This window comes from Xiphophorus hellerii, chromosome 21 (genome assembly GCF_003331165.1).
Source record: "Xiphophorus hellerii strain 12219 chromosome 21, Xiphophorus_hellerii-4.1, whole genome shotgun sequence".
In the NCBI taxonomy this organism is placed as follows: Eukaryota; Metazoa; Chordata; class Actinopteri; order Cyprinodontiformes; family Poeciliidae; genus Xiphophorus; species Xiphophorus hellerii.
In genome coordinates, this window is record NC_045692.1 from 14,301,229 (window position 1) to 14,326,213 (window position 24,985).

At 40.0% G+C, this 24,985-nt stretch overlaps 1 protein-coding gene across 2 annotated transcripts; it reads right to left on the reverse strand.

The window, feature by feature from the left end:
* Positions 1-9,087: 9,087 nt before the first annotated feature.
* mybl1 (v-myb avian myeloblastosis viral oncogene homolog-like 1) lies at positions 9,088-23,235 on the reverse strand. Of its 2 annotated transcripts, XM_032550682.1 has the most exons (16): positions 22,815-23,235; positions 21,364-21,472; positions 19,645-19,716; positions 19,373-19,465; positions 16,980-17,200; positions 16,703-16,901; positions 16,549-16,623; positions 16,162-16,272; positions 14,674-14,901; positions 14,225-14,593; positions 13,989-14,128; positions 13,794-13,908; positions 13,594-13,710; positions 13,376-13,474; positions 12,516-12,707; positions 9,088-11,960 (listed from the first exon to the last, which is right to left on the reverse strand). In XM_032550682.1, the coding sequence occupies exons 1-16, from the start codon at positions 22,835-22,837 to the stop codon at positions 11,835-11,837; spliced, it is 2,289 nt and encodes a 762-aa protein (XP_032406573.1). In that variant the 5' UTR covers positions 22,838-23,235; the 3' UTR covers positions 9,088-11,834. The 2 variants fall into 2 exon arrangements, with proteins under 2 accessions (XP_032406573.1, XP_032406574.1); XM_032550683.1 differs by lacking the exon at positions 16,162-16,272 and having other exon boundaries at positions 22,815-23,234.
* Positions 23,236-24,985: the final 1,750 nt, after the last annotated feature.

A 24,985-nucleotide genomic window follows, 5' to 3' on the forward strand; every position in this document is an offset into this window, starting at 1 on the left:
CTGGATTATTCAAGTTTCTATACTGTTACACACTGGCTTAAACCACGATGCCACCACTGATTAAATATTTATAATATTAATCTTAGTTGTAGTTCAGCAAAAACAGTAGTTTTTATGATTATTGCATGCAAATTAATCAGTATATCAGATTTTGTAACGTGTGTCAATTTACATTTTCCTTTATGCATTTCATTTTTGTTCAGATCAAGAGTTGAACAAACCAAAAGCACAGATTTTCTTCCTGCTTGACCTGTTCTCTTAATAATCTGTTCATCTGAAGTAATCAGATTACTACTGCCTGTAGTCTGTCCCAGTTTGTAACAGACACCGAGAACTGATGAAATGGCACGTTTTTATTAATGTTGTACGTCACTTCAAAAATAACTATTGACTATTGCAGTAAATAACTGGATTTGTGCTTTTTTTATTTGATAAGTACAGAATTTATTAGCATAACAACAAGGAAAATAGCTGCTATCTCCTATTATGATTATTAAGTCTTATTTGCAGCTACAATGAGTCTCACTTTTGTTTTAGGCAGATGTTTATTTTTAATTGAACCTATTAAAAATTATCCTTTTCATTCTGGTTTCGGTGAGAACACCAGGCTGTCATCAAAAAGGTAAATAATATTAGCAAATTGAAAATAAAGGTCTCAGGCATGTAAACTAACAGAATACATTTAATTAAAATGGTGAATAAAACTCACATTTTGAAATAAACGAGTTAAAATAAATAAGTTTCTACTATTTAGCATTTTCAACCACTGAGCATGAAAAATCAGTCTTTGGAGTGCCATTTAGTGGTGATCGGTGGCTCCTGCAATGAGACGCAGTAAACGTATCCCGTCATAAATGTGACTGAACGATTATCTAAAACATAATGCAGTGTGAAGGATTCTGTGTTGGTTTGAGGTCTGTGTCAAACTCCTTTCAGGTCTGATAACTGGCCAAAGCAACAAAACAATGCCCACCAAAAATGCAAGAACCAGACAGGATCCAAAAATTGCAGAGCTCTGAATCTTCTTTTTTTTTATAAATGCACTTCTTCTAAAAACACTTTGTTGCAGTTTCACAGCAAGACATGATTTCAACCATCAGCAGAAGAGAGAGTCTCTCCCTGATCAGAGCCACCCAGTTTTTAAATTATTAGCTCATAGCAGGTCTAATTAAGGGGTGGAGACAGCATTTACTCAATAGAAAATGTACATGTGGACTCAACTATATTTCTAGAAAAATCATTTGCATAATTACAATGAACCTTAATAAATTCAAAACAAAAACACAATCTGTGCCCAAACAAAATCCAAAACATCTCCGCTTCCCTCTCAAACAATGTAGATTTGCCCAGTGAGGTTGACTGAAAACACCAGGTCCTTGTCAGCACTGCTCATGGGCATGTTTCCATGGCAACACATGACCCGGTGACCTCAAAAGAGAAGGAGAGAAAAATTGGAACAAAACAAAAACAATACATCTACCAGTTTAATTAGTTAGGATATGGAAAGTACAAAATACAGCACCTGTATTTTGGAAAGAAGGAGAAATAATCTCACAACCAGAGATTAAGATGTGTGTTGATACCAAAGGGGGGTACAGTACAGTACACAAGCATTGTATACATGTAAGAGTAGCATTACTGTCTGATAGAGACAGACTTGTAAAGATTACAATTGCATCCAAATGTAGTTTTACTTTAAATGCACATCCTGCTTTTTAAAATGTTGAAACCTTTCTCTAATTTCCCTGACATTTCACATTTACACTCCACTCTCTGTCGGTGCATCGGATAAAATCCTAACAAAACACAGGAGAGTTTGTGGTTGTAATGTGACACACGCTCAGCTTAACCACATTTAATGTCAAATTAACTGAGCTTCACAAAGTACCAAAGTTTAAATGGTTAAACCGCTTTCTTTTTCCTGGAAGTGATCATCAGGGAGATTTTTCCCATAAAAGGCTTAGCTGCGGTTTTATTTAAAGGCTTGGCCTCGGGTTTAGTGTTTGGATTGGGAACATCAGCCTGAATTAGGAGCAGTGAGCATTTGCGGACTACATAAACCAATAAGCAACCCTTGAATGAGAGCAGCGCTGAAGCTTTGCTTTGGTTCGAGGCGCCTTTACTTCACGTATGATCATCTGGCGGAGTGACTGCTCCTGTGTGTGATTGATGGATGGTTTTTAATCGCTGACACAAGCACAGGGGAGCAGGAGGAGGAGGAGGAGGGTTCCCATCACCATCTGTTGAGCAGCCCATCACCAGCCAGCCGCTGCTCTTTGTTCCTGCTCAGCCATGCCACAGGAAAGTGGGACGCCGTCGATAACTCTCAATCGGTTGAGCTGTGATTTGATGAAATGATTCGTGATCGGTCTCAGCTCTGCACCTGCAACGTGACGCTCAAAGAGAAACAAATCCCTAAAGAATAAAATATCATTAAAACCTTCTGGTTAGAATCTGCTGCCCTATATCACTGAGTCCCTTCCTTCCTCCTTCCTTCCTAACTTCCTTGCTTCCTTCCTTCCTTCTCTCTTTCTTTCTTTACTTCCTTCCTTTTTTCTTTCTTTTTTCCTTCCTTCTTTCCATCTTTATTTCTATTGTTTTCTTCTTTCTTTCCTTCCTACTTTGCTCCCATCATCCTTTCTTCCTTCCTTCCATCCTTCCTTCCTTCCTACTTTCCATCCTTCATTCCTTCCTGTCTTCTCGTCCATCCTTCAATCCTTGTTCACTTTCATCTTTCCTTTCTCTTTCTCTCTTCCTTCTCTGTGTCCTACCTCCCTTTTGTTACCCCCAAGTTGTTTGTGTCCTTCCTGGTGCCTTTATTTTTTATTTTTATTTTCTTGTATTTGACTTTTCTTTCTTCTGGTGTAGTTTCTGATGAACATTCAAAGCCTGTTCACTGTAGAACTTTATCTAATGCCTTCATTTAAAACTTGTTTGTTACATTTAAAAATGGACCTGAAGGAATTAGAATGCTAGAAAAATGAAAAATGCATTTTCACATGAAAAACCTGGTAAGGTCTTAATTGTGCTCTGCTTGTTTCAGTGAAACTCACTGCTGGGAAGAAGGAAGAAAAGAAGGAAGGAAGCTCAAGGCGGTGCTGCAGTGGATTAGTCAGCTGCATTTATTTAGAGAGCAGGAGCTTCAGTCGGGGTCAGATCTGCAAGATGCAGCACATCTACATGCAGAGCAATGAACACTTTGAGGTGTTCACCACCGTCCTTGCTCCACAAGGTGAGTGGAAGCACATCTGCACTGAAGTTTGGTTTAGCGTGACATTATTTAGTGTTATTATTGTTAGATCAGAGTCGGCTCTCTCATTTCTCTTCTGGCTGACTTGATCAACTGAAGGATGCAGCTGCATGGATGCCTCCACACCTGCATTGATGTGATTTTTGTTATGCATTCTTGATTAAACTAAAGTTCTTCTTTCCTTTTTTTTGCTGACTCATCTCCACTCTCACTGGAATGCAGGGAGATATAGATGCAAAGCTGAAGCTGAAAAGGCAAGTTTATGATTTTCTTTACACAAACAGCTCTAAATTAAAATGATCACATGTTGATTCAATCAACATCGCTGCATCATATGTATATGAATGTCCCACACTGTGTCGTAACCCCAGATTGAAGGTTTCTATTTTACTGCACAGCAGTTAATCTCTGAGCTTTGACTCTTAATCCTCTCCATTCACACGGTCCTGCCTGTAAACCTGCACGTATTAACGTCACTATCACTCACCGACCACTTTCAGCAGCGAAACCTGATGTTTAATTTATTTGGCGAAAAAAAAAAATCCAAAATTGTCTCTCCTATTTAAAAGCGTAGTTCTCTCTGTGTCCGCTAGATGGTGGTGGTGCGCGGCAACAGACCCCACTGGCCAGACGAGCTGGCCCTGTCTCCAGGTGACGTCATCCTGGTTCAGTCCAAGCACGAGGAGGGGAGGTGGTTCGGGCGGCTGCAGCAGGGCCAGTGGGGCTACTTCCCCACCTCGTGCGTAATGGAGCTGAGCCAGGTTGGTGGATGTGTTCAGTAACGCTGCAAAAGAGAGCTGCTCATGTTGCACACCTCTTGAACATCTTTACAGTTATAGCAAAAAACTGGTATTAATTCCCCCCCCCAGAGCATATAGTTTTGTAATTATACCTGCAGAACATTTTGAGATGTGTCTCCACCGGCTTTCAGCTCCAGAGGTTGAAATATTTGACCAGTGTTCATGATACAATAGATTAAGTTTAAACAGATTGAATAGACTTTGTGAACATGGATTTTTTTTTTTTTTAGCCTTACTTCAACTGTCTTTATGTCTGGACTTTGACTGGACCATTCTAATTCTATTCTTGAATATGCTTTGATATGGACAGGGTGCCAAACTTTTTTAGATGCAGTCCTTTCTCCAACACATTTGAATCAAATGAATGACTCATGACTAGGCCTCTGTAGAGCTCAGTGAGAGCTGGTGAGGGACTGCAAACATTTGATTCAGGTTTGTTGGAGCAAAGATGCAAAGAAAGTTTGCAGGATGGCAGCTCTCGAGGACTGGAGTCAGGCTAAAAGTCACGCTTTATTTCTCTTTCACCTACTTTAGGCTGCATTTTCACATATAACCCTGATAAAATTAACTAAAATGTCTGGCTGTGAAATGAGAATATTTTTAAAAAGTTCAAAATGTGGATGATTTTGTGAGAGCAAAAGCATCTAAATAATGCTTTTGCCTGGACTAAATAATTCAGTCTAGGATTATGTAATCCTAGATTGAACAACATGTGTCCATTTTCGTGTACCTGCAGAAAGAAAATCTTCAGAGCAAAACAAAACAGAGTTTGAACTAAAGCAGAGATTTCTGTGGGGTCCAGATATTAACTTTAAAAAAATCAAGAAACATCAAAATATGCCTAAATTTGTCATTCTGCGTTTCTTTTCAGACTGACCTGCCAACTAAGGACTTGCAGAGAAGCTCATCTCTGAGAGTCAACAGCGAACGCTGCAGGTATGGGATGAAAGAATAAACACTTGGAGCAACTGCGTAAACAATTTCACGCATCCCCCACCTTCAGCCAGTCCGCACGCCGCACTTCACGCTCCGTATCCAGCAGATGTTCCCCACATCCCCCCCGTGTCCAGATCCGATCCCGCTGCTCTCCTCCCAGCGCCCCTGAACAGGTGGCCCTTCTCTCCTCTCATTAGATAACAAAGCGCAGTGATTGCCAAGCCCCCCAAACACACACACAACAACAACACACACACTCATACACAGAAGCCAATCTCCTCTTCTTTGAGGAGTGAGAGGGAAATGTTTGAGTGTGGAGGTAATTTTTCTTCTTTGAACCTTTTTTAAAATCATAAATATCAATATATTAAAGGATGAGTAAAAGCTGCTCTGCGCAAACTTTTACAAATCCAGACTCAAGTCCTCTGTTCGGCTCCTTGTAACCTCTTGTCTGCTAGCAGCTTAATTTAGGTCACAGGGAATAAACAGGGCCTTTGTGTTTGTTATTTCCTCTTTGTCCCCCAGTGGACACATTCTGCAGGCGCCGAGAAGGGGGAGCAGCAGAGGAGGTCTGGATGCGAGCCAGGTTAAGCACGACGGCCCCTTCCCGGTGCGGAGGCCCCAAAGTCCTCCGCATGAGCCCTCCCAACCTCAGCTACACAGATCTCCAAGTTTGCTCCACAGAATCTTGTCCAGTCGCCGGAAAAAGAGTGAATGCCAAGGAGCCACCAATGGGGCCTTCGAGGGTGACTAAGGAAAAACCTTTCTGTGTCCATGGTAACTGAGAGGAGTTGACTTTGTAGGCGGTGTTTTTGAGATTAGGTGGGTTTCAGAAATTTTCTTTTTAAAAAAAAAAAAAAAGGTCTGAACCTCTTTGTTCTGTGCCTGAAGTCGATTGTTCTTGTCTTTGCTAAATTTCAACAAGCAAGAAGCTGAAATGAATGCTGTCATCACGCTGCACTTTGTACACGTTGGAGAACTTTGTGGCACAAAGCAGTAACCAAGACAAGAGAAGTCCACTTGGTTACACTAAAATATTTATTCCCTTGTTTCTGCCAGCTTTGCACATCTAGCAAATGACTGGGCCGTTATTACGCACAAATTTGCATTGATCGAAGCCAAGGCTGCTTTATAACTGAGGATAAGGTGTTGCTGAATATTGTTTATCAATTGAGAGTAATTCACAACTTTCAGAGTTTTTTTTCCCATTGCCTGTCCTTGGGGAATGCTGACTGAGCAGAGATGTTCTGATATATTTTTTTTATAATGTAACTGTAGTTACAGTGGCAGCAATTAAGTGTTTTAGCTGTAAGAAGTGTTTTGTTTGAGAACTGTATACCCGTCATGCGATGTTTTGTATGTATGCACATATACTCTTTGCTTATTACATAAGCCATTATGAGGACAATAAAAACATATGACGACTCCCTGGTTGAATCTTCATGCAACATTTTTTCACGTCTCCCCTCATTTTGCTTCAAACGCCGTGAACCTCCATTTTCTTTGCGATTACAAATAAAACCCAGAAGCAAAGGGAAGTGTGAGCTAGTTTTGCCGAAAGCCTTGCCAGAGGAGCAGGAATGGTGCCCGTTGCCCTGGCAACACAAAAGCAGCTCTCAGAGGCTGCTGCGTGTCTTCTTCTGTGGTGCTTTTCAGAACGCCCCTGCGGCTGTTGATCACACCTCTTTTCAGTGGAAGCAAACTGCAAACTCAACCCCAACCTTGGCCTTGACATCCATGCAGGAAACTCCTCCACCCTTCCCTCTGCGTTGTTGTTTGATCTTCTCTGTTGTATAATCTTTTGTTGTAGGAGGCTGTGGGAGGCAGTCACTCTGTGGACAGAGTGGGGAGGCACGTTTTGCACAGGAAAGGGTGTAAAAGATGCGCAGAGAGATGACTCCTCCGGTCACCTGAAGTCGATCTGAGGGGCTTTCTGTGACTTTAACGTAGCAATGAGAAAATCTGTAATTTGTAAGGCAACGCCTTACAAAAGAAGTCATGCTTCTTGATTTCTTTCACATTTTGTCTACAAAACACAAACCTCAAGATGGTGTGAAATTACTAAGTGGAAGGAAATATCGCATTTTTTTTTGGTCAAATCTTGTTACAAGTAAAAATCTGAAAAGTGTGGCTTGCATTTATATGCATCTCAGTCAGTACGTTGACTGAGAGGCAGCTGAAGTTACAGCTGCCGATCTTTCTAGGGGGGGAGGGGAGAGAAGGCCTCAGCCACTTTTAGACTGTTTTCCTTTGGAAATAGGTCAAGCTCAGTCAGATTAGATGGGCTTAGTTTGGTTTGAACACCAGTTTTCAGGTCTTCACACACGCTTCTACAGATTTTCGACCTAAACATGCTCTGATCTGAACCAGTTTATGGTTGTTGTCCTGCATGAAGATGAACCTTTGCCCCAGTTCCAAGTCTCTTTCTGCCTCTAACAGAGTTTTCTTCCGAGATAGTTTCATCCATATTTACATTGAAACTGAAAATAGTTCTAACGCTGCCAAAACTGCACTTCAAACCTGTTCAATAGGAGATGTATACAGCGTTTGCTTCCCACCATGAAGGCCGCTTTGCATGTGGACCAAAAATTCAAAAATGGTTTCATCAGACCGGAGCCCCTTCTTCCACTTTTGCTGAATCCTATGTGGTTTGTGACTGCAAACAGCACATCAACCTAATCTCTGATGTAACTATTAAATGATCAGCTGACTTCTGAAGGCCACTGGATTTTATTTCTGAGAGAGCCTGGATACAAACGCACATCACACTTTTCAGATGCATATTTATAATAACTTAAAAAATCCAAAAATAAAAACTTAGAGATTTTAACCTTTAACTTATTTAATAAACTTCTGCCTGGATCTGTCTCACAGGGACTAAGTACGCGGCAGTGGAAACGGTGACCTAATTTGGCCTGCAAACACCACAGTCCAATTTTAATACACACACTTTGGAGGGGCTGTGGAGTCTCCCGCCTAAAAGGCTGTCCTCTCCCTGCTGCGTTGTGTTGGGTGTCTGCTGGGGGAAGGGGCGGAGGAGGGGGAGCGGGTTGCCTGCCAGATGACTGCGCCGTCATCCTTATAATGGGCTCCCATCTGCTGTCTCGCACACACATAAAGCCAAAGTGTGTTCATGGGAGTTTGTGCACATGCCTACAAGTGTGTGGGGGATATTCCCCTAAGGCTCTGTCATTTCCTCAGTGCAAAAAGCATTTCTAAGTAGAATTAAAAAAAAAAAAAAGGTTGTGGAGTCATTCACTGATCAAGATTTCAGTCGCATTGAATGTTTCCCTAAAAATAAATCCATCTGTGATTCAGATTGATGTAAAAATGCTTCCCTTTTTTTTAAAGCAAGGCTCTATTAAAAATGTACAAAACCAGTCAGGTATCTGCTGCCGGTTAGATGTTGACTGCCTCTTTAAGTTTGTGTTTAATCAAGCCTAAAGAACTCTGAATGATCTCTTTCTAATTCTGCATAAAACTTGAGGCTGAAGGATTGCTGGAGATCTCCGGTTAGGACCAAGGAGGTGTCTGTGTGTCGATTGTTTACATGAACGCGTGCTGCTGCTCCGGCAGCACAGAACAGGTTGGCATGTTGTCTGGCTCACGCCATTCGTGGAAGGAAAGGGGGGGGTGACTGAGTGAATGGGCCTGTAAAACCAACAGCCTTAAGGACAAAGGACCCTGGGGGCATTAAGTCATGGGTGAGTGGGCCCCTTTAGGGCCAGCAGCTGACCCTGTGGCGAGGCGTCTTGTTCTGGTGGAGGGGGCTCGTGTCGCTGGACCTTCAGGCCAAGATGACAACATTCCCAAACATATATTCTTTCTGAAGAGTGAGTCATCTTTAACCACTTTATTTATGCTCAAACCCAGTTTCCCCTGAAGTAGTCTTTCAGCTCCAATTAGGGAACAATATTTGAATAAATCATGAAAGGAGTTTCACAGTTTCAAATCTCTCCTCTCTTGCTTTTGGCAAAAGCTCCGGATGTTTTCCACCCCTGCTGTGACCATGTCAGAAACCCGAAAGGATCATAACTAATCTTTATTACAAGGGGAACCGCCAAAGAATTTGGACTTGGCAGAGAAAGAAAGACACAAAAGTGATGCAACAAGATGCATTTATTTTTCACAAACAAAGTACAAGGTTACAAAAGAGAGCTGGCAGGACATCTAAGGTAACTTGGTTATGACAGTTACTGAAATTGCTACATTAAACAGCACGTTTTACAAAAGCGATTCATCCAGCATCTTGTGTTTATTGCTCATGCAGAACTACAGTAGTAAACAGAGCTGCTAGCATCTTGTGCTTGTACTTAATTCCCTCAACACCTATAATTTGTATTTGTCAAGAATTGTTAACTTCAAAACAAATGAACTTTGATTTAATGGATGTAATGTACAATGATGAGTCAAACCGACCCGCAGGAACAGATCACACAAATATAAACAGATTAGACACATCTAAGTATAAATCACTTATATAGATGTTAGTCTACTGTCTGTACCAAACTCTCCTGATCTTTCCTCTTGATCTCTCTGATAAGATTTCCTTCTTATTCTCACTCAGAGGTCTAAATGGAGGATAATCCAGATTAGAGGTAATGCTAGATCCACTAAACGCTGACAATACAAGATTCACAGCTGTAGTGCAGATTATAGGAAGTTTCAGTAAGATTACAAATAATCAGGAGTCGGGCTACTAAAATGGAAGACAAGCCGTTCAGCACTTATTAAATGTAATTGGATTTTACTGTAGTGCTCTTACTTACAATCCAGAGTGTATAAAGTGCAGGATCTGTAGTTGTCATTTAGGGGTTTTACAAATGAAGTGCTGGTTCGAAAGCCACCAGAGCTCGGATCAGTCCCAGCAGTGCTTTTTTTCTCATTAAAACAACTTAATTGAAATTTTAAAAAAATAAAATAAAAAAACGTAGATTTGAAATCGAATGTGGTATGAAAAAGATTGGGAAATTTTATTTTTAAGCCATGTCGCCTAGCATTCGTTATCGTCTTCTACTGATAATAGTTTTCACCATAATTGACTTTTGAAGCAAATACAACCCAGCATGAAACATAAATAACAATTACAGATCAGCAAAAAACAAAACAAAACAAAACAAAAAAAAGAAGAGTGTGGAAGTTAGGATTTGATCAGGGAATGTCAGCATCATACAAGGCCACACCAGCTGCTCTACTCAGAACCATCTGCCTACAAAAACAGCTTATTGCAAGGTTTTCTTTTCTTAGTGTAGTTAAAGTACACACTTCTGCAGCCAAACAGGAGAAACAAAAGGTGAAAAATCAAGCAGCAGATTCTTCATGTCAGCATTCATCACAAGCTAACCCGCACACCCAAACAAAGAGCTATATCATGATAATTAACAAACAAAAGTCAAAATTTATACATATAAAAAGTGCAGTTTGTCTATGATTAGTTTTCAGAGATAGAGTCGTTATCTAATTGCAAAACACATTTGATTTAAAGGGGGGAAAATGTTATCTAAATGTTATAAGGTCATGCCAACATCTATAAAATTATTATTTTCTAGGATCTTACCAAATTATTTAATAAAGGCTTAAAGTCAGGGGCAGTGCATGATGTTTTTTTTTGCCTTGGTGATATTAAACTGAATGGCAGCCCAGTCCTGTTTTCTTTTTTTTAATTATTTTTTAAAGAGAAAAGATAATAAAATTCTTCAATAGTTTCTCTTAAAGGTTTCCTTTTCAAAGAAATAAATAAATTAGTAGACATTAAATAAATAAAAATCTACAGCCTTCACATAAAAACGTGGTCCTTCTCAGCCAAATGTTTGACGTTTGTGATGTGAAACCGTGTCAGTATCAACCTTCACAATGAAACATCTGACAAAGGGGATTTTGTTTTATTTATTTAAACAGTGACATGCTTAGAGCAAATATGATTTTAGGCTGTTATTGTCAGCAAACTAAAAAAAAAAAGAAGAAAAAAGAAATGTGAAAACTTCATGACTTCATGTTTATATTAACATCTAAGTCTCAGAAGAGTCAGAAAATAAATAAAATAATTAGAGATAAACAATAAAAGGTACCCTTCCACGTTTGAGGTTCTTTCACATGTACATTGCAATGAAATACATTCAACTGATGTCTCCACGGACTCCATGGTCTCGGATTGGAGACTCTGTGTTGTCAGACAGATACCATCTCAAGTGCTATCCAGTTTGCCCTTTCAAAATAAAATAACACAAAAATAAAACTGAAGAAACACACTGCTCCTTTCTCAGCAGCAAAAATCCTCTCAGTAGTGCAATTTTGACTGACAGTTTCTCATTTTCTTCCTCAAAACCTCACACCAGCTTGGACTAGCATCTCAAATGACTGCTATTACAAAAACACACAGCTGCATTTTGTTGTTTTTGCTTTAAGTAAAGGGAATTTTATTATTGGGGGTCTTGTTAAAAACCTGTAGTGTGATTTTGAAGTTTATGTTAAGCCAGTAAAAAGCTAGACATATGGGATGTGCGTGATTTTCATCAAATAACAGCAATCAGACTAGGTTAGCAAAATAAGTTGAGGGAGATACATCATGACATGTGTTTCCTGGCATTTAAAATTATATATTAAGAATATATCACTCCGAAGCAGCCACCGCTAGTAATACAGACTATATTTGTATAGTTTCTACTGTAGGCAAAGATGTAGGTAAGTAAAAAAGACTAGGTGACCTAGAAATGTGTTATAAACTGTACCGGCAGTCAGGGCCTCGGCAGTGTTGATCTGTGTCACTAGATTGTCTCCTTCAGGACTCAGTGGACAGTTTCAGGTGCTGGACGGATGTAGTGCTGCTTGCTTGGGAGTGGAGGACGGCTTTAAAGCACGAGAGCCCTTGAGGTAGAGCCGGACGACGGGTAGGGAGTCAGATACTGTCGAGCCTGTTCTGTCATAATGAGCTGGTCCTCTGTCTTCCCATAAACCACTGCTTCCCATTCGCTCACCTGCAGGGAGGGGGACCGGTGGTTAGTTTGGCCATCAGCAATTGGTTTCTATGCTCCGCTGATCTGGAACAAACTTCCAGAAAACGCACACTATGCAACCTGGAACACTTTTTCTCCAGAACCTTCAATGTTTGTCAGTTGACATAAGTACTGCGGCAGTCCGATCTGTACTACATTGAAAGCCATCACTTCTAGTAATGAAGTTAGAACAAATTTTTCTTTTACGGCGGTTACATTTTATAATTGTAAATTGCATAATCGCTTTAATTTAAGTAAAGCGAGAATAACCCTACATCTAAATGCACAGTCTGTTTTTGTTGATTGATAAAACTAGCTGATGTTATTGGTTTAAATCCATAAAAATGGCTTTATTATATTGTTTAGACCACTGAGTGTGCAGATTACTAAGGTAAGTTGATTTTATTAATGTACTTTAATGCAAGCAGTGCAATTTACAGCTAAACAAATAAAGAGCTGGAACGGGAATATGTCTGACAAAATGCAGGAAATATTCAAAAGCAAACTGCATCATGCAGGCAGGTTGGTTTCACATACCTGTGCAGGAGATGATTTTGGTTCTTTGTGTGAGGAGGGTTCGTTTTTCACGTCAGGCCTGGAGAAGCAGTGGGTGTGACAACGGACTCCTAAAAAGGACTTGTCTTTCTCAAAGGCTGACTGCCTACCCTCCTCTTCCTCAGTGATGGGGGTGACCAGCGAAGAGTTTTCCGTCAGGCTTTCTTCTGAAATCTGGAAAATGACGAGAGGTAAATGCTGTTGTTGAAAACAGGGTTTCTCTCAGGGGGTTTTGAAAGAGAACAGTCTCAACCTTCCTTGCAGTCCTCCATTTTGCATGTAAGATAAACCAGGCTCAACATCAAGCCTTGTTTCGGCGCAGAAACAGTTGTGGAAAACGTTTTAGCTAAAGCTCCGACTCTAGCTATTATAGCAGCTATTTTTGACTTGCCGGTTTCCATTTCCTAAATGCAGTGTTTCATTATATCCTGATGGTGTCATCCAGGACATGTTATTGCGGAATATCGTCTCTACTGTATGGAAATTGAACTGTTAGTTTCTCATGACAGTCATAAATCTTTCATACGGCAACAGTCATCAAGTCAGAATCTTTCCTGCCCACGGCATCACCATCTACGACTCTTTGAAGATTCTTGTATTATATTAAAGATGACAACATTTCATTTCACTTTGGGATAAACAAAGTATTTTTGAACTGACTTTCAAAGGCTTGGCAGAAATCCCATAAAACAGCAGCAAACCGTGGAGTTTTGGGGTACAGCCACACCTAAGTACTACAAGATGTTTAGTGTAAGAGTAGAGGAATCAAATTATAGGGTGAGATGGAGGCAGGTGATTTGATCAGAGGGTCGCAGGTGAAAGAAGAAGTCAGACTGACTCACCTGTGCATTGTTGAGCTGCTCTTGGAAGACGTCAAGGCTGTCTTCAACCCAAGGGTCTAGTAAAAGAGACTTGCGCACTTTTCTCACTGGACCATCCATCTAAATGTATAAGTCAAACATCAATTTATCACTTTTTATTAAACAGAGAACATAAAACAGCCATATCAAACATTTTCTATAACAAACCAAACAGCTAAAAAGGTCGGAGTCTGACATACGTTATGTTTCCACGCTCTGTGGTCGGACTGGAAGTCTGTTTTGTTGAAGATGTCTCTTCCTGTCTCCTGCTTCAGGACTTCTAGGATGTCCTCTTCTAGGAATGCCAGAGGCTGTGGCTACAAAACACAGCAAGAAGAAGAATATAAATGACAGCCCTTGGAGAGTAAAATAATAATCAGCCTTATGATCAGTGCCTCACCTCCATCCTCAATGGGCCGTGCATTTTTTCCTGGGCAGCCAAAGCTTTTTTAAATGGGGTTGGGGTTCTTGGAGTTGGGACTGGAGCATTTTTAACTAATTTAGGGGTCCTGGAACTTAAAACAAAAAGGTGTCACTATGATATTTTGTCCTGAAAAAATGACATTTTAAAATTTATTCGTCACACTTTATTTACCCATCGTTTTCTTTCTGGTGTTTGGGCGTATTTTCCTTGAGGAGAGGCGTATTGAGGAGGCATCTTTGACCACACACAGGAGTTGAGGTCAAGGCGGGATCCTCCAGGTTCAGATGCTCCGTCGCTGATATGTTGCAGAACTGACATGACAGACATAGCATTTAAAACAAACGCCTAAAGCAACATACCTATACTAACTGTAAGAGGACAAAAAGGCAGTGAAACAAACAACTTACTGCTGACGTGGTGCATGAGTGTGACTTTGTAGGTGTCTTCTTGGGAGAGTTTGACATGTTTTCCAAGAACGAAGAGCAAGTCCTGTCGCACAGAGGCTGTCTTCTGGCTCTCCTTTTCTTCCTCCCGCTGGAATCCTTGCCGGGTTTCAGTGAGTTGATAGGTGTCTGGGAGGCGACGGCGACCAAGCCAAATGGCGGGCAGTTCCCATCATGGCCTGGTATGGCGGTGTGATTGTTGATGGTGTAGCCTATCGGTTCATAAACTGTCCTCTCCTGCAACAGATTGGTGAAGCCTGCGTGGTTGTGCCTGGGTGGCGTCGCTGCATTCGACACATCAAAAGTGGCCACATTGTTCCACGTTCCAGGCTCCTGATGGGCGGAAGAAATATACTGTAGATAAATCCATTACATCTAATCATAATTATTCTGCTTTTGCTTTTGTAACTCACTGAATCGAGTAGCTCCATGGTTTCTGCAAAATCTGGGATGGTCTGAAGGCTGGAGAGCACAGTGCTAGCCTCTGCGGTCAGGAACTTGCTTGGAGAGACTTGAGGGGGTGGCGCTGGGATGTCCGGCCCTCTCCAGGACGCCCTCTCCGCCTGCTCCTCCAGGCTGCTGCTGGTGGTCATCGAGTCTTCAGACAGACTGTCTGACCAGGCCGGGTACGGCTCCACACTCTGAGGGTCAGGAAAAACAGGAAAGCTATGACAAAGATTTCATGTTGCAGAACAAAGGCGCTAGCAAAAGATTTAAATCGCAAAAACGTGAATCCTTATGCACACCAAACTGCAAAAGTATCCATGACACTTGAACTTTTTTATTTTTATTGAAATTTTTCATATGTTGTAAGATTACAAACTTAAATCTATATTGAGATTTTATGTGAAGGTGACGTGTAATAAAAAAATCACTTAAAAGTTGTTTGAAATTGTTTTTTACACAAAAATCTGAAAAGTGTGGCATGCATTTGTATTCAGGCTGCCGGTGTCAATACTGTTCAGAACCACATTCTGCTGTATTGCACGTTTTTTTGGAAATGTTTCTTCCAGTTCTCTAGAAAGAAAAATTTGACCCAAGATTTGTTTTCTTTGAGATATTTTAGGAATTTGACTTGGTCATTTTAATACCTAGTGTTGCTGGTGTTGTCCAGCTGGAAGGTGGACGTCCGGCCCAGTCTCAAGCTTTTCCAACAAACTGCCTTTCAGGATTGTCCTGCATTTAGCTCCACCCAATAATCCTCCAATAAACCCTAACTGCATCCCCATGGTGTGATGCTGCCTCCGCCATGCTTCCATGAGGACGATATGTTCAGGGTCAGTGTTATTTTTCTGAAAGCAACATTTCCTCTTGGATTGCATGTGGGGGTATCATATACATATCACATTTTTACGATTGTTTTGTGTAAAAAATTTGTTGAAGAAATATTAATTCCACTTCACAAATCTATGCTACTTTGTGTTAATCTTTCACATAAAATCCCTTTTTTGTCAGGGAGTTTGAATACTTTTGTGCACATAAATGCTATGAATAGACGCAGAGGTTCAGCTTTGACAGACTAAAGGGGCGTAAAAACAAGTGCTCGACAGATGAGGGGAGGATGTAACAGCTTCACAAGTGAGGTGACTACCAAGCACAGCTTCAGCCTAATCCAGAGGAAAATATGAAATGGAATATGTTTTAATATAGCAGGACTACAAGCACGCATAAATGTGCTCAAATCTTGTGCTATACACAGAAAAAAAGCTCATTCAGGAATGTCAACCACTAGAGAGGTGATTTATCAGACTACATAAAAATGATCAAGTTTTATATTTCATTGTTCATCAAATTTTTAAGTATTATTTTAAAAGGAGCTTTTCTTCAGCGTATGACAGCTGCAAACCCACACAGGATGCTAGCTAAGTCTGCTAAAACACACACACGGAGTGTGTTCTTACACGTGAACCTCTGCACTGCGCATGTCGCTGGACTTCGCTCTCTGCTGACATAAGCAGCAGCTCAAGCTCCTTAATTCTCTGTTCTCTGTCAGGATCATCCAGGCAGGATGGCTGCAGTGTACGAACATCAGGGAGGAGAGTTTGACAAGAAGAGAGGAAGGGGAAAGAGTTAAAAGAGTTAAGATAATCAAAGAAAGGGGACAAAACATAACAAATTCACAAACATTGATTATTTAGGGTTAGGTGAGAAAAAAAACGGGACAGTCAAGTGTTTGATTGGCTTGATTTGTCCAAAGTTAGCAAACAACAAGCAAGTGTAACAATAAAGGTAAGAAAATAAAGAGAAATTGTTTTTTTATGTACATTAACTTAAATACAAAGACTCACTGATACAAAGCTGGAGTTTTCAGGAAGGCCGTCTATAATGTGGCCGCTGGCAGGATCGTAGGAAAAACTCCCCACCTGCAACACACAGCACCAAGCTGAAAGGAGCTCAAGTTAAAGACTTTAGATGAATTGCGAAGCGGAGGCTGAAGTGGACCTGGCTGCAAGCCGTCACAGGCAGAGGACTGCGAACGCAGTGCTGGGGGTCCGTCGGAGTCAGAGGACAGGATCTGCTGTTCCGTCTTTTCCCGTTTCCAGAGGAGGTGAAAGACTTGCAGCCATTCTGCAGGTAACCCTCGTGCTCCACTTTCCTCCTCATGGTGGAATTCCAGTGGTTCTTGATGGAGTTGTCTGTACTGTGAGGGAAATGACTGACGGCATTAAACATCCAGATGCTGGCTAGAAGAAGGAACATGTATTTGAGGCAACATTACCGGCCAGGAAGCAGCTTCGAAATCTCTGCCCAGCGGTTGCCGAGCCGCTTGTGGGCTTCATAGATGATCCGATCCTCTTCTTGTGTCCACGACGACTTCTTCACCTCTGGGTTCAGGTGGTTGTGCCAACGCTCGCGGCACTGTTTTCCAATCCTCCCCTGCAGGTGCTTTGCAATCACTGACCAGCGCTTTGGGCCGTACTTGTGCACCAGGTCGATCACCTGCACAAACACCCAAAACACGAAACATCGAGACACTTTATAGAAAAATACAGAAAATGCATATTGCTATACAGCAGAATCATCATGCTCAAAAGAACAAGTTATTCAGGTGTGGGTGAATGTAGCTGCAGCCCATTCTGTCAGAACTAAGCAATGCTGTGATGTCATAGTTGGCAGGCCAAGTTTAAGCAATAGCTCTGATTAGATGTAGCTGGTTTGTAATGTTTGGATTCAGGCAGGCATGATTCATGACCATTTTTAGCAACAGTAATTTGCAAAGTGATACAAAAAGTTGATAAAGCAAGCGAGCATTGAACTACACAAGTGTAAGAGTGAAAATTGGAGTAAAATCCCATTGATTTCAATGGGATTTTATGTGATTGACCTGCATTAATGTTTGGTTCTAAGACTGTCGCAAAAAGTAATTAATCAATTGATCACATGATAAATTAAAATGGCCTCGATAATTTCCATTCTGATGGTGATTATAGGCCTGTCGCGATGAACGATAAATCGATTAATCGTATGATAAATTAAAACTATCAACGTCATTTCAATTATCGGCATTATCGTCTCTCCCGACCTTTTTCTCTTTCTGTTGATGACACCGAATGAAAAAAGGCTCAACTCCGGTGCTCTCCACTGACCCTCCCTTCCTCATTTCCTTAGTGTAAAGCCCAGTGCACACTACACGATCTTAGAGCTGTCGGCCGATTGTCGGCCCATTTTCAAAACCTGACAGATCACACATGAGCCGACAGAAATCCTAGGTATAACGGTTCGATCGGGTTCATTCCTGCCGTGTGGTGTCCAACAATGGGCACAAAATAATGGCTACAAGTCCAGTGAACTAATTTTAAAACCAGGTATTAATCAATGCTTTACTACAATCTACCTGCAATGCATGTGGCTAATGTCAGCGTAAAGTCCTGACTGAATGAAAATCATTAGAACCTATTTACGTCACCTTAACGAAGAACAGCTGAAAAGTTACCGGGTTTATCAACTGCGCTAGCAATTTCGCTCCAACTCCTCCCCTTGTCATTTCTATATTCTTTGCATGTTGAATAAACATTAATGTTGTTTCCAAGGCGGCTGGACTTCGGGTTGCGCCGTGTCAGCTGTTTGGGATTCCCCGACGTAATTTCCCCTCAGAAAGCACGGAGGAGAATCCGCACTTTCTGATTGGCTACCTGTCACTTTCAACAGGCTGCGTTAAGATCCCAGTCGGGGAAAACCCCTGATTTAGATCGGAGCGGCAACGAGGATCTACCGTAACACACCACACAATCTTAGAAAGATCAAAGGTCTAAGATTGTTGTATGGGGAAAAATAGGAGCAAAAAATCATGTAGTGTGAAATATTGCATCAGGTAGTCGATGTGCCCATCTTCTCTATTTAAATCTAATTATTACTGAAGGGCAACATAGTATACACACTTCATAATCTGCACTCTTTGGGTTGAATGCAGTATTTATTTCCACTTTGGCTTTATGTTGTTTAGTTTTTATCAAGTACATTTTTTGTTAATGGAGACTGAGAATCCATTTTGTTTTTGGTTGTTTTGTTAATTTTGTTTATCAGCTCCAGTGTTAAATATTCTTTTGAAAATAAAGTGTATCTATCTTTGGCAGGAAATCACATGCATTATTACGTCATTTCCATTAAATCAGTGTAAAAAGGTCTTCAGACAATATTATCGTTTATCGCAATAATTTTTTGAGACAATTAATCGCTCAGCAAAATTTGCTATCGTGACAGGCCTAGTGATTAATATTTATTTAAGGGCAATTTTGTTTCATTTACATAATCAATTTAATGTATGGTTTAGATTGCGTGCCGTTATTATTTCCTTTATATTTATTGTTTTTGGTTACTGTGTTTTATTTTGGATATTTAAAATGTCTTCCACTTCCACTAAGTTTATTTGTCTTTGAGAGGGTGAACTTAAGTTATTATGCCATTAAGATGATATTACTTGAAAATAGTCTCAAAACAATTATGTTATTGTTTATTGCAATAATTTTTGGGAACTGTTTAACATGTGCAGAGGGTAGTTAGCCTGAAGATAAATAATAGATTGCACATTGTGGTATTTGTATTTGTGCTGTGTTCTTTCACACCCTTCCTCTTTCTCCCATATAATCTCCAACAACTCCCAGCTCTACTTACCTTTTGATCCTCTTCTTTTGTCCAGGGTCCTTTTACCAGCTCTGGGTTGAGGACCTTCTGCCAGCGGTGCTGACACTGACCATCTGTCCTCCCCTGTGGCAGCAGACACAGAAAGTTCAAACCCAGCTCATCACTCTGAACCAGCTGCTAAACTGGCCCCTGAAAACTGTAACTCACTAGGACTTTCCAGCCACACTGTGTCCTAATGCAAATTGGTAAACAACTCTGACAGGCAAAGCGTGAATAAAATGTTGTTTTGTGATAATACTTACTGGAAAGAAGGTAGCTATTGATTTCCAGGATTCAGATCCATGCTGCTCCACAAGTTTTTTAAGTTTTTCATCCTTAAAAAAATTAGAAGAAAGAAAAAAGTTTTTGCCTCTTACAGTTTTCTTTTGACTTTTTTCCCTCTTTCACTTCAGTGTTTTAGATTCTTTAAAAAAAAAAAAGTTAACATTAAACAAAGCATGTATTCAGACCTGCCACTTTTTGTCCGCTTTAAAAGAACCAGTTTATTTTCCTGTTGGTCCAGACCTTTTGTTCAGGTGCGAATACACTCAGCCGAACCAAGAGAGCCACTTCTTGAGGTGGTTTCAGTCCACTTCTAAAGGAGCTCTGGTGTGAACACAGACAGGCCTCGATCTGCACCAACTACAGGAAATATACTGTATGTCTTTTTGGATCTTATGAGCCACTGTTGCTGGGCGTTGTGGTAATAATTAGCCTTTCTGTGTTCCTAGTGCTACAACTGCCTGGATGCTACAAAGAATAGCCATGTACACTCCAGAAGCTACGAGGAGACAGTGTATTCGTCCTTGGTATTTGGGCAGAATGCACAAGAATGTTCAGCATGTTTTACAAGAAATGTTTGTTTTCTTTCCGGGTTTGTGCTCTGCCACACGCCACCATTTCTGTCCAATGGAAGCAAAGATCGTTACCCGCTTGGCTTTATTCAAAAATTATTGTCCGCTTGCAAAAAAGCTCAATATGAAATCAAACTGCACCAAATAAAAAAGAATAAAGCCTACTTTAGGTCCAGGCCAAACTACTTTAATAGTGTGAATACACCCAGAGATAATTTGATTAAATAAAAAAATTTAAATGCAAGAGATTTTGTTCATATCGGGGGAAAAAGCTATTCAAACCAATCTGCCTGTTCCCATGTGAAAAAGCAATTGCTAAACAAAACCCTTAGAACACTGTGGAGGGATTTGGTCATGTTTCTTTGCAGAACTGTTTTATTTCAACAATGGTGAATGGTTTTTAGTATTGAATGGTTGGTCCAAGCTTACATCACAGCATCTGGATGCCATTTTTGCCCATTCTCTCTCTTTCTTATAGTTGAATCATGAACATTGACCATAACTGTTGCAAATGAGATCTGCAAAGCTTTATATGTCGTTCTGGATTATTTTATGACATCCTGGATGAGCCACTCCTGGAAAGGTTCAGTGCTGTTCCAATATTTGTCCATCTGTGGAAAACGTCTCTCTGTGGTTTGCTGGAGACTCAAACCTATAGAGATTACTTTGGTACCCTGATAGATGTCACAGACTTTGTTTCTCATCTGTTCTTGAGCCTTCAGCTGGAGCTTTTTACATTCTTATATATTACTTTAAGTTGCCAAAGAGGCCATATATCTTGATCAGATGGGTCAGGCATTAATTGGGCCTGAAATCAGAAAATTTGTTTACTAACAGTTAATTAATGATTTAACAAAAGGGTGATTACTTTTTCCACACAGTCAGGTTGGTTTTGATTTCAAAACTCCATTTGATATTTACTCTTAATATTTCTGCCCATAATTAAAATCTGGTTAGATGACCAGAAACATGCAAAAGGAAGAAACCTATAAGCGGACAAACACGAACTTCACTTTTTAAGCATGCTACAATTTACCACAGGTCACTATACAAACACTATGTAGACTGTTTCAGTTTCAGCCCCTTCTCAGGCCACACCCTACATGCGAACGTCCATCATCCTCTTACCTCATCTCGGGACCATTTCACTTTACACAGCAGCTTTTTGTCTTTGCTCTTCTCTTTACTCTCTGGGTCTGTGGAGTGGAGCTCTTCATCTTCATCAAGGCTAGAAATGCTACAATAACAAAGCAGTAAGATTGTAAAATGGAGACCCCAGAAATAAAAATGACATATAAAAATCCCACCTAACCAGCCAGATCTCTCCTGATTAGTACCACCTTTTGCTTTTCTTGGGGGCGGCTCCCAAGTTCTAATTCTGATAGAGTTTGATTTAGCGACGCATGAAACAGAGGAAAAAAGCACTACAGTTTCGCAGAATGTGTTAATCTGATTACCAATGAGACTGGAGGTTATTACTGAACAGGTTATAAAGTGGTAGAAAATGACATTATTTCTCGCAAACAGATTTTCAATCAGAGTGGGAGAGTGAGTGGGTGTGTTGATGGAAGCACGATGAAAGGTGCAGTTGTTCAAAAAGCAACAAAAGCAAACATAACCTGGCTCTTAAACCACCGCAACCATTTGTTCAAATCATCAGATTACTCACACTGTACTCACTTGACAGTGTTTTCTTTGCTTTTAATAATCCAAAACAAATTATTATTTTTATTTATCTAGTTTAGGTTTTGGCTTTAATTATATTGAATATTTTAATTTATAAACAAATCCAGCTGTTACTTTCTACATGCCTTCATGTAGAAAGCCTTTATTGTTGAAATAAACAAAAGGTTGTGTACAATTAAACACAAGTCTAGTTTGACCTTTCTCATCACATTTTCTAATTAACATCAAAGTATCAAATTGTTACGAATAATATTAGCATGTTAGCTGGAATGACAGCAGGTCAAATACTAGAGAGATTATTTTGGCAGTGAGTTTTCAAATTGTTCAATTTTCAGAGTCTCTAATAGGAAGATGTTATTATTAGTCAAGTTTTAAAATAGATTATTCCCTTTGTTTTGAGTTTAAGAATACTTTTAATTTGATTATGCATTTATTCATTTTAACATAACTCCAAGGAATGTGTATGTGTTGGTACAAGAGTAACTAAAATATGTCTTTGTGACAAATAGGTTATTACATAACTATTACTAGTGCTCTTTAACACTAGCCATTTTATGACGCTAAGCCAAAAGAAGGTCATTCGTTACAGACATATTTATATAATTATGGGAGATCTGCAATTATTTCATCCACTTTCAACCAGAATCTTAGCTTTTTATCTATTTCTGCTTGTAAATGTATTTGTTTACTATAATTTATGTATGTATTGCAAATTATAACTAGTGCTAGGGCTGTTTACTAGCTATTTATTGCACTCTAGACCTTCTATGTGCAGGTGCACTTGATAAGTTGACGCCCTCTCCTACCGGACAATGACACGAAACCTATCCACGGCAGATGGCAGGCGAACCAGACAGTGACATGACTCTATTATGGAAACTGATGGCACCTACCTGCGTGTTTTCGCGTTGTCCATGACAGCCGGTGGGACGGTTGAACCTCTTCAAAGACAAACCTGTGTTTGGCAACGCTCTCAAACCCCGCAGTAATAACTGTCTATCCATATAAATCACTTTCAGTCATCACTGAGAGGTTGTTGCATTCAGTTGGTAGAGTGTGGCTAGCCAGCGAGCTAACTGGAGGCAACGTTACATCAAATTTGCAGGGTAACAAAAAGCGCTGTTCACCTTCGATAACATCGTTGCTATGAAAAATGCGTCACTCTGTTTTCTTCTGGTTCTTGTCGCTTAAAATGCGACGTCGCAACGTAAAGAGCTAGTCTGCAGACGGAGGACCTAACAGGGCTTTCCTCGCTTTCATTCAGAGATGTTTCTAGCAGAGTCTCTCCTCCGTCTGTACCTCTGTGTAGCGCTATAATTTTTGTCCATCCCGCCGATTCTCGCGCCCAGCCCTCTGTGCAGGCGGCCTCACCGCTGATTGGACAAAGCCGCCCAGCGCTCTAAACTAACAGGTTATCGTTGTGGAGGTGCTCGTCGCTCATTGGCTGGGTCATCCACAGGCTTTTCTTTCATTGGTTGAGGATTTGAAGAGGCGGGTGTTCAATTAGACCACTGTACTGTCATCTTCTACAGCAGAATGGACCTTTTCATTAAGAGTGTGGGGGCTCAAAGTGGGGTGGGCAGGGGCCCTGTTCAGGGAAGAGGATGTTTGTCAGGGCAGAAAGTTTTTACTACGGTTGATGCATCTCTGTAAATTATAATATTATCGAAAAATTCATTTACTTCAGCAACTGATCTCTAGAAGTGAAACTTTTGAATTGATTCATTATACTGACTGAACTATTTCAGTTGTTTATTTCTGTGAAGTCTACTCGAAATTGCCACGTCTCATTTAGAAATTCTGGGATAATAAAAAAAAACACATATTTAAAAATATAATTAGCCCTAAATTCTAAACAAAATATGATTGTGTTGATGCATCGATCGTGCATACTTTAGGTAAAGATCTACGTTAGTCTGACTAAAATTCTGAGTTCATAAAAAAAAAAAATTACTTCTGGATTTCAGGGATTCATTTTCTAATACTTAAAAGCCAATGAATTCATTTTGTGTAAAATAGTGTAAAAATGTCAGTGTTTTGTTATGGTTGCCATTAAAACATTTTGTTAGCAAGGCAGCATGTTGGATTTTCATGTCAGGGTTGGTGAGAAATATCAGTCTTTTCAACTCACAAACAGTGCCCAGGAACCTAAGTTACTTTTCCCAAATTTGAACTCGGTCATTTCAGCTTCTGTGTAAAATGGAGCACATCATTCCAACTGATCCTTCAAACAAGATGTAATTATTTATTAATTTATTGGTATAAATTGTCTGTCAGTTGGGTGGTGCTTGGAAACGTGGTCTTTACTGAGATGGCACATGTTATAAAAAAGTTATAGAACCATTAGTCCCTCAATGAATGTACTGCGCTGTCGCGCTTGCAACTTGTGTTTTGCTGCCATCGTGTGGACACATCCTTAGAGTTTGGATATTCTGAATGTTTGTTTTCTGACAACAATTTTCTCTCTAAAACACTTTTGGAGTTGTTTTTATATTGTTCACATGCTAACAGTTTTATAAACAGTATGAATAATATTAAAAATAGATAACGTATTTGACAAATAGTTAATATAATTTAACAACAAAAAGTCAGGTGAACAGTTTGGATGGGCTCTGATTTCGTGTTGTAATGGGCCTAGAGAAAAATTATAATATTGTAAGCGAAGTTCAAATGATATTAACTATTCTATATAAATATATAATATATTGCATAACTATTTTAGTTCATAGTTCATTAATTAATTTTAATCATCTCTCTTTTTGAAATAAATTGTTAGACATTAAATACATGTGTGTCTTAAAATCTCTATGTATGTATGTATGTATGTATGTATGTATGTATGTATGCATTATTATTATTGTTATTATTTTTAGTTCACTATTTTACAAAGTTGAGACTTTTATCCTACAGCACATGTTGTGCCACCGTTCTGCCTATAGGTGACACTATTGGTTCCTACAAAACTTCTGCCAATGTTGAGCTTCTTAGAAGTAGAGAGCGGAAATAAAAGTTCCTGTGAGCTGAAAATAAAAGTTCACGTTATTTCGGTCCACAGAGCGCAATC